General features: G+C 47.6%; 1 protein-coding gene across 1 annotated transcript; it reads right to left on the bottom strand.

Moving 5' to 3' along the window:
* Nucleotides 1-5,408: 5,408 nt before the first annotated feature.
* LOC123452313 (cyclic nucleotide-gated ion channel 2) lies at nt 5,409-10,501 on the bottom strand. Its single transcript, XM_045128955.1, has 5 exons — nt 9,500-10,501; nt 7,810-8,025; nt 6,813-7,138; nt 6,556-6,667; nt 5,409-6,403 (listed from the first exon to the last, which is right to left on the bottom strand). Exons 1-5 carry the CDS (start codon nt 10,181-10,183, stop codon nt 5,576-5,578), a joined length of 2,166 nt encoding a protein of 721 aa, XP_044984890.1. The 5' UTR covers nt 10,184-10,501; the 3' UTR covers nt 5,409-5,575.
* Between the last annotated feature and the right edge of the window lie 209 nt (nt 10,502-10,710).

The following is a 10,710-nucleotide window of genomic DNA, read 5'->3' as shown; positions in this document are numbered from 1 at the left end:
CCGCGACGGTTTCCCTGAGGAAAGGTTGTATGTGATACAACCAGAAGATTTTGTCGATCATAAAGGGTGCTAACAAGTATGCAAAGCTCGAGCGATCCTTCTATGGACTGGAGCAAGCATCTCGGAGTTGGAATATACACTTTGATGAGATGATCAAAGTTTTTTGTTTTATACAAAGTTTATGAGAAACTTGTATTTTCAAAGAAGTGAGTGGGAGCACTATTGAATTTCTGATGAATATATGTGGTTGACATATTGTTGATCGGAAATAATGTAGAATTTCTGGAAAGCATAAAGGGTTGTTTGAAAGGAGTTTTCAAAGGAAAAACCTGGATAAGCTACTTGAGCAGTGAGCATCAAGATCTATGGATATAGATCAAAGTGCTTAATAGAACTTTCAACAAAATGCATGCCTTGACAAGTTTTTGAAAGTGTTCAAAATAGATCGGCAAAAGAAGGAGTTCTTGGTTGTGTTATAAGGTGTGAATTTTGAGTAAGACTCAAAAGCCCGACCACGACAGAAGAAAGAGAAAGGACGAATGTCGTCCCCTATGCATCAACCGTAGGCTCTATAAGTATGCTATGTTGTGTACCGCATCTAAAGTGTGCCTTGCTATGAGTCAGTCAAGGGGTACAAGAGTGATACAGGAATGGATCACTGAACAACGTTCAAAGTTATCCTTAGTAACTAATGGACTAAGGAATTTTTCTCGATTATGGATGTGATTAAAGAGTTTGTCGTAAAGGAGTTACGTCGATGCAAACTTTGTCACTAATCCGGATGACTCTGAGTAGTAAACCAGATTTGTATAGTGGAGCAGTCATTTGGGATAGTTTCAAATGGTGCATGGTAGAAGTATCTATATGAAGACATAGAGATTTATAAAGCACATACGGATCTGAAAGGTTCAGACCCGTTGACTACTAAACCTCGGGGCCTTTAACATAGACCATACAAGAGTACAAAAAACTATCTTGAATTGTTAACTAAAGGAGATACTTTTTGTTTTTGTTTTATACAAATCTCTTCTTCACTAGTATGTCTAATAGCTATATCATGTAGATTATTACAATTTCATAAGCAAGCTCCTAAGACTAGCAGATGATTTAAAAGCCAAAGATCACTCACGTCATTATTATCCATGCTGATGTTAACATCGAGACATGCAAAATCCGTGTCTTCTAAATCAACATTAATTTATGAATGTGGCTAGTTCTCATCTAGATGAGATTTATCTAAGTAACATCTAACACCTACAACACTTGATTTTACGCGAAGATTTGTGATGATTTTTTCCTTTGTCCTTTTTGTTTTTTGTTTGATTAATCAAATAGTGTAGGAGATAGATAAGTCCTTGTTAATTCAAATCTAGATTAGAATTAGTAAATCTGTTGTTTATTACTCCATAGCAACTATCAATGAGTTGGCAAATTCAACTTACAACTCCAATAACATCGATACATAAACAATTTCTAGTGAGTAGATTATCAATGGGCCAGTTGGACCAATGCAGAGAAAATTTTGACTAACATTTATAAATTTTAATAAATCATCCTTGTAAACTCCCATACACCATGCACTAGCTATACAAACAGAGATCAAAGGCATACCTATCCTTTGCAACTATAACCTCACCGTCACACTGCAAGGCCTCTAGGCGAAACGGCGTGGTTGCGTGAGAGGCAGCGACATGGCTAACTCCGGCGGTCCGGCCCTCCCCTGACTTGGTGCTCTACATTAGATGGATATCAGGGAGCGATCTATTCTCTCCCTAGGTCCACTTGGCCTGGATTTACAGTACTTGTTGGTCCAAAAATTAGACCCACATCTTAAAATTGGATGCACACAATTTTCGGCTGGTGAATAAGGCAGGAAATCAGGAGCCTTTTTGGCAACAGCTCCTAATTATTGGCACGCGATAACTGATCCATTCATGAAGTATCAGCAAGGGGTCTCAGATTCCATCGTGACAAGAACGAAATAAGGGGAAAACGATCTACGCTAATTTCTCGCGGATGGGGTACGTGATACTCGATCTGTTTAGCATTTGGGTTAGAGCGACCCATTCAAGAGCATAAAACATAGCTCGGGCCCCTTGGCACCCGGGGGGCCGGGGCGGACGCCCCTCCCCCCCTCAGGGCCGGGACTGAATCTTGCCACTTAATCCCGTAAGGTTTAGTATGTAATTTATGTCATATAAGTGTAGCATTGTTCATTTGTTACTCATATGTAGTTGCATATGTGTGCACCAATGGCAGAGCCGCACTCGGATGGGAGGATCACCGCCGGACATGATGCCCGTGCAACGTCTCGCCCATAGCAACCGCGGAACCCTGTGCAGTAGTGGTCGCTCGATGGTCTTCAAATCTTTTTACTGCCACAACTCATATGCATGGTTTTAACGACAATGATGTGTTTACAGTTACATCTTGTTCATAATTTTTATTATATTTGAGATGCTTCTTACTTCTGGTAAACTTTTATAACATATTTGATCTTTTCAAGGAAAAAAAAAGAGTGAAGTGCATTGTAGGTCCTTGAACTGTTTCACGGGTGTCATGCATGTCCTCAAACTATGAAAATAGGCATTCAAGTCTTAAAAGTGAAGTAAGTGTGTCATTCAGGTCCAAAATAAGTTCGACCCCACCTGACCGGCCAGCTGGCGCCATTGACCCATGCCACGTCGGGCACGGAGGCTCCAAGGAAACTGTCGATGATGGAAATATGCAAATAAATTCGAAGTCTCAAAAACTCATGTGTGTGCTATATCGTAGAGCTCAAGAAAAATCGGTACCTTTGAGATTTTTTTTTCATCAGCCATTTTATTCATAAACACTAGAAGCAATCATGAAATTCATGAATTTGAATTTTTTGCACAAATTTAATATTTTTTCATGAATTTTAAAAATGTTAGCAATTTATGAATAACAATTGTGAATTTATAAATGTTCACAAATTTGCAAAAGTGCCTAGTGTTTAAAAAAAATAAGTGTTTAAAAATTGTTCAGGGTCTAAGCCGTGAACATTTTTTTCACGTCCTCGAACTTTTTTAAAGTCGAGAAAGTATGTGAATGTTCGTAATGATGCAAACTTTTTTTAAGTCGTGAACACTTTTTCCATATTCATAAACTATATGAATGTTCACGTACATTTTTTCCACCGTCACGAACAACACAAACATTTTTTTAAGTTCATGAATTTGACTTTATTTGCATCACTGGCCGTTATCTTGTGGGCCTTAGTCCGACGTGTCACGGGTCAATGGCGTCAGTTGACTGGTCAGGAGAGGTAGGACAAATTTCAGACTTGAATAATATACTTACTGCATTTTAAAGACTTACATGCGGATTTTCATAATATTTTTTTAAACAAAGGCTTCAGAAGAGCCCGACTTTAAATTAACAAAGTTATCAACCGGCTAGGAGTACACATGCATCAACTTACAAGGAAAAAAGAACAAGAAAAACAAGACGACTCATCCAAAGCACTCAAGCGAGATAACTCGTAGGCAGTAGCGGAAGCGAGCCCAAGCATCACCACGTTGCGGCCGACACCCTACAAGACGGCCTACACCGACAAAACTAAACTATGGACCAGGGAGGAATGCATAACCGCGCAAGCTTTGTGATCACAACCACCCTCGAAGACATAAATGGACCAGACCATCATTTGTTACCGATGCTCCAAAGGGACCCTTCCCTTTCATCCTGGCTCGAAGGATGCCGCAACGACACCCGACATCTCGGTTCACCTTAGAAACCAAATGGATGGCATCCAAGCTGAATTGGAAGAAGTTACTAGAGGAGACCCACAAGCTTGGAACACACTACTCACGAGCATCGTCGCCGTTTTGCGACGAAGACACACCCAAAGGCGAGAGCTGCCGGCCACAGTCACAGAAGCAAGGGCACAAGTATGAGTAGGTCAGAGGCCAGAGCTGGAATCAGCAAAGCACATCGCTCCTACCCAAAGATATACCGTTGCCGCCGTAGAAGGGAACCCGATCCCCTCTTGCTCCGACGACCACGTCAGTGACCCTCCGAGCGTGCAACCTATGAAGAGATAATGAAGAACACAATCCAAGTTGTTCCCCGCCACCATCGAATCCACGAGCGAACTCTCTTCCCGCCCCTGCAACCCCGGACGGTGCCTCCAAGGAGGAACACAACACGGACGTCCCGTCACCACCCGAAGCAGGAGACCTAAGTTTTCGTCTAGCAGGGGACAAAAGGAGGGGGAGAGGATCCACACCACAACTACCAATGAGGGGAACGACGCCCAAGGCATAGCCTTAGGTGTGGCGGCAGCGCCGGCCAGGAGTCTCCTCCGGATCCAACCCCGTCCAACGAGATCCGCACAACGAGCGACCTGGAGTAGCAACCTAAGCCACTAGGACCCAGATCCAGCGTTGGAAGGAGCGGATCGGGGAGGAGGGGATGAGCTTTATCATGTGACAAACCTGCGGGAAGGGATGCACACCAGCAAGTGAGGGCCGCCGACGCCTCATCACCCGCGTGACCGAGGGCGTCGCATCACCAACACCAGCACACGATAATTTAAGGGGAGTGATCTGCGCCGGCGCGCCGGCCCAAACTTTCGGCCGGCCACGTGCGGGCCGCAGGATCCACCAACCCCCGCGCGTTTGCACCGTTGGATCCGCATGCAACATTTTTCCTCCTATACAACAAATTTTCGATGCGATGCAGCAATTTTTTCAACGTTTGTAACAAAAAACAAAATTTGTAGCAAAAAAATATCTGCGTGATCGTAGCAAAAAAACGAAGCTGATGGTACGTGATAGTAAAAGTCAAACGCCGGTTGTAGCAAATATTTATGTGACGTGTATGGAACTTTTTTAGTGAACGGTTGCAGCAAAACATGATGCCGGTTGTAGCAAAAAATAACACGGTTGTAGCAAAAGTAAAAAACATCGTTGGTAACGAAAAATCCGACGAACTGAAATTGCAACCAAACGTATATCCAGTTTTTTTACTGAAGAAAAAAATAAAATAAGAATGCTTGCAGCAAAAATGACACTGGTTACAACAATTTGGATAAAAAATGTTGCATCCATTGACCAACGAAACGCGCCGGTGAAAAAAATGTTACAAGAGCCCGCGCGTGCGAAAAAAATGTTACAAGAGCCCGCGCGTGCGAGCGACGACCGGCGTGCCAACCGACGCGCGAGTGGGAAACGATTCCCATAATTTAAAGACCTATACAACGTCCCTAAAATAATTTAAGGACCTACGATGCACTTCACTCGAGAAAAGGAGCAACCGCGGAACCTTGTGCGGGAATGACCAAAGCAGCAAACGGAACGGCAGAAATATCACCGTGCCTTCACGTAGGATGTGGATGTCCCATCTTTGCTGGCGAAAAATGGTGGCTGCAAAATCGATCGGCAAAACCAACCAAGAAATACCACCTCCACCTCCATTATTGTACTGATCATCCTTAATAAATGGCGAGCCTTGTCAGCTACAACGTGACAGATACACGTTATACCAAAGCAAGGTCCCTCTACATGCCCACGTCCCCTCCGATCCCCTAGCCACCCGAACGGTCCCGAGCCTACTCGAGGTGGTCGTGCGGCCTGAGCGACATGAACATGGCCGCATAATGCCGCAGCCGGCGGTCCCCGTCCTCGGGCCCCGCCGCGCCGGCCGGCGGCGGCGGCAGCACCGCCGTCGCCATCATCCTGGCCCTGTACCTCCTCCACGCGAGCTGCACGTTGACGGCGGCCCACGTCCGCCAGTTGGACGAGTAGTAGCGCGCGGTGCGCTTGAGCTTGTCGTTGGCGAACTTGTACCGGAAGTGCTCCGTGATGTAGCGCAGGTCCGGCGCGTCGAGGCAGAAGGCCTGCGCCGCCTCGACGCACTCGAACGTGGCCGACGACGCCGGCAGCCGGTCGACGAACGGCCGCCGCAGGCACCACGACAGCAGCTCGTCGCCGAGGAAGCTCCCCGCGCCCAGCACGCACTCCGCCACCACGCCCTTGGTCAGCGGCTGCGTGCTCCGCAGCTTCCCCTGCAGGACGAACACCATGCGCTGCACCGGGTCGCCCTCCCGGATCACCTTCTCGCCGCCGCAGAACACCAGCGGCCGCAGCCGGTCGCAGATGTTGTCCAGGATCAGCTCGTCCATGCCGTGGAACAGGGGCACCTGCTTCACCAGCTCCAGGCAGAGGTACCGCTTGATGTCCCGCCGGAGGCCCTCGGGGAGGTCCTTGATCATCTCCATCTCCTCGTCGCCGGTGATGGCCGCCCACCGCTCCCGCTCGTACTTCCGGACCCGCTGCCGCAGCCGCGACGGCAGCTGCCGCCGCCTCATCCACCACTCCATGTCCCGGAACCGCAGCTGCATCTTCCGCTTCCTCGCCAGCACGGCGTGCAAGAATACCTGCAGCGAAAATGCACCATTTCCTGTTACTGTTACTGAAGTAACTGAAATAACTGAAGCTGAATATCAGTAGCATGAACTGAAGCTGAATATCAGTAGCTAGCTGCAGTAAGAATGAACTGAACGGCAGAGAGATTGGCGGCACTTCACACCTGTATGTTGCCGATCAGCAGCGTGAAGAGCATCAGCCCGCTGAGTACATTAATGATGCTGAAGATCACCTCAAGCCAGTTGCTCGTCGGCTCAAGATCATTTCCAAATGTGCTGCCAATTGATTCATACAAACTGTGTGAGACAGTAAGCGAGCAGAGGTGGTGGTAGAGCAGTATATTAATTATCTTTTGTCTTCATAAGGGAAAAATTAATAAACCAACACGTGCATACAACAACCATGGAGTATATAAATTACCTGAGGGTCATGAGGCCCCAGAATATGGGATAGAGAATTTTGACAGCAAGTGAATTGCTCGAGATAACAGGAAGGGCTCCCTTGTAGATTCCGTAAGCAAAGGCGCCATTGCCACTTAGACAGGCCGGCACATTTTGTTGGCTGAAAGAAGTTAAGTTCGTATCGCATGCCAATGCAGTCATATCTGATGACCAAGGGAAGTGAAAGCACATCTCCTTGGAGCAAGCCAGTGACATCAAATTGCAATTGTTGTTTATCTCGCATTCGGATTGTAGGCAGGAGGCGACACGCTGAATCGCAAGAACGTACCAACACCCACCTGCAATCTGGAAATGGAAGAAACTTGATAAACAACCAACATTGCCTATAAAAATTTAGCATGCATGATCTCTTCAATTAGAAACTCCACAAATATTTTATTTATGCAGGGCAGGCCAACAAATTACATACAAGCATTTTCTAGGTAGTTAAGTTCAAGTTTTTCTCTTAAATGAACTTTGTGTTGAAACCATTGTACTCTTTAATGTGCATCTTACTTCCATTTTTTTTCCTATGCATATTGATCTTTCGACCGACAGCCTGCTTTTACGTAACCAGCATTCAACAACAAACATGATGGAATTGATTGTCTGAACAGGTTTCCTGTTCAGCAATAATATGGACAATTGTATTTTATTTAATATAAACAGTGCATCTATTGATTCAAAATTTCCATTATCACCAGCAACAGCTTGGTAGTACTTCCCCTTGAAACAATTATTGCTTCATAAGCAATTTAAGCAGGACTGTTTGCAGATATTCTGAACCAACCATTGATTTTCTTAGAAAAGAATACTGCTAGGTGTGGTGTAAATTCAAAAACATCATTGACCAAACTAACAACCAGATATCGATGATTGCAATAAATAGCACAAAATAAAAGTACTCTGGGATTCCTTATCCATGGTCTTGTTATAGTATATTCTCGAATTAACTTAATGGAAGAGGGAGTACTCACATGAGAAGCAATGAAATAGGCAAAAAGATTTAGACCAAATCCCCACCATACTGTACCAAAGATGTAACCTGTCACCTTCTGCATTTTCCTCATGATATATATACTATGATACACCTTGGGAAGAAATTGCAATACGAATATGAGCAACAGTATCGTCATGATAAGTTTAACTTGCTCTTCTCTTATTAACTTTGGTATGACCAGCCAGAAGATGATCTGCAGGATTTAATGGATCAGCTTATTAGAGAAAAGGTGATGTAAAAGAGTTCAGAATTCTGCCAATGATTATTTCTATACATAGCCACTGTTTCACTACTAAGCACCCATAGTCCCATACAGACTCCATGAAAAGTATACATATTACACAGAAAAGAATATGTTCAAATTCTACCTTCGGAAGCTTATGGGAGTTTCTCTATGGGCCTTCAAGAATATATCTTCAACATACAGCTAATATGTTGTGATAATTAGAATTTACTGCATCCTTATCATAAGCACATTTTCTCAACACCCCACTTTCAGAATACTTCTGCTCATAGCATTGATATTTGTGTGTTAGCAAATTCTCTTACGACAAAAATAACTTTACTGATCACTCTAATTGCTTACTTCATGTATATCATGAAGGTAAACAAGTAGGCAGATTATTGAGCGGTCCTTTTAAACAATAACTCCTCTTCACCTTTCGTGTATATCGTCACATAAATAATGAAAATGACAGAACTAACATTTTGTGGCCACGGCTGATCCAAATAGGCAAAATACTACTCCACGCCGAAGGCCGAAGGCCACGCGCAAAAATGACAGCATCGATTATACGAAATGAGAGAATGAACATGCACTCAATATCAAGAATGACCGGATGATTGATCTCGGCGATAAAGACCGGTAAATAATCGGCGAAAAATAAGTCAGTTGCAGGAACACCAGCCACACGAGAGGGTCTGGTGAAATGAGATCTCTGTCAGCGCAGTGCATGAGAAATCACAATTTTACACTCCTGAATGATGATCGTCTGTCTCTCCTTGCTAGCTGCAAGCTTAGCCGTGCAAACAAGCCGCCCCTACCATGAGCGCCGCGCATGCAGATCAGGACGGACGCATAATCGAACCGTCATTGTCCCTTGTTATTTCCCTCCATCAATGATTCGATCGTCGTCTCCCGATCGCATCCACGGTCATATTCTGATTGACGCCAATCATTCCGCTAACCATCCGTACGTACTTATTATTCGCGCATCGGTCTCTGTCGTCCTGATGCTAATTTCGATCGGAATTCTCTACTCCGCTCTGCTGCTAGGGCCATGGCCATGGCCATGGCCGTTCCAGTAAGCTGCCAGTAGACACATGGACACGTACCTGCAAATTTACACATGAACTGGCTGGCTGGTGGGCACTGTTGTACGTGCCATGTGTACTCATGTGTGTGCCCTACTGCTAACATTTCCGACAAGGACGTAGGCTGTGGTCTGTCTAAGAACCAGACATGGGGCTACGCCCATAATTCTGGCACATTTTATTGCCCACCTACTTGAGCGCGGCATGTCGTTCTAATGGATGGTTCCATGATTCAGAGCTTGATTTGATTTCCATGGTGAAAAATGGTGGTAAAAATCGACGTTGGAGGTCATACGTACACGGTACACAGGTCACAGGTGGGCAGTTGAAGTGAGAGAGGTAGGCTGGCTGACCTGGGGGATGGGTAGGATGACGAAGAGGTCGAAGCAGAGGCCCTTGAGGGAGCGGGCGTAGTGGGCGGCGATGGCGCGCGGGTCCCAGACGAGCTTGCCGCAGCCGACGACGAGCGACTCGCGGGAGACGTAGGCGAGGCGGAACTGGACGAGGACGTGGGCGAGGTGGGCCACGTCGGCGGCGGTGCGCAGCGCGGTGACGGCGGCGGCGAGGCCGGCGTCCATGTACATGCAGGGGCGGCCCGCGCGGCCGATGGAGAGCGCGTAGAAGAAGAGCGGGTCGACGGCCAGCGCGGCCGCGCGGCCCAGCAGGATCCAGCGGTTCCAGCGCTGCACGCGCTTGCTCCGCGGGTCGAGCACCGGCCCGAACAGCCAGCGCGCGGCGGCGACGGCGGCGGCGGCCCCCGGGAGCGGCTGGGCGCGCACGGGCACTAGCGAGGAGCCGGCGTCGGCGTCCCAGCCCGGCGAGTGCACCTGGTCGCACGTCGTGGAGTGGAACGCCGGCACCCCCGGCTGCGTGCACGCGTAGCACTCCCCCGGAGGCCCCGCCGCCGGCCGCCGGCCGGTCGAGGACCCTGCGGCCTGCGACTGCGACTCCTCATCCCCGCTGCGGTCCGCGCCGCCCGAGCCCAGGCCCAGCGTCCTGGTGAGGAGGGAGCGGAGGGCGGAGAGTGATGGAGGCATGTCCCATGTACGGTGGTGTCAACCATGAAACGACCGACCGTCGAGCTATGGGCTTTGGCTGCTGGCGTATAATAAAGGGTGTCTGGAGTCTGGACTGTGCTGGAGGTGGAAGAAGGAGGAGCTGGAGGCAGGGAGAGATTGGAGCGAGCGGGGGAAAGGCTTGCGCGGCAGCGCAGGTGGCGGTACAACTGTCTCTGGGACCTATACGTGGCAGCGTGGGGTCGTATCGTAGTCGTAGGCGCCTAGGCCGTCGCCGTTGTGCAGCGATGGAGCCGTACTGGCTCGCTCCACCTACCCAACCAACCTCTCTATGATATGATGGGGAGGCTTGGCGAGAAGCGTACGTCGTTCGTATCGCACACACGCTGAGTCTCTGCTCACAACTTCAGAAGTAGAGCCGTAGAGTGCTAACTTTGGTATGGTACAAAATCGTCGCGTGGTCATGGGATCGAATGAATGGTACAAAATCGTCTTGCTACGGGATCGCTGCTGTATTCAGGTCAGAGCGTGCGAGAGCGATGCGTCAC

This window comes from Hordeum vulgare, chromosome 5H, assembly GCF_904849725.1.
Source record: "Hordeum vulgare subsp. vulgare chromosome 5H, MorexV3_pseudomolecules_assembly, whole genome shotgun sequence".
NCBI lineage: Eukaryota > Viridiplantae > Streptophyta > Magnoliopsida > Poales > Poaceae > Hordeum > Hordeum vulgare.
This window is presented reverse-complemented; position numbering and strand designations above follow the sequence as displayed.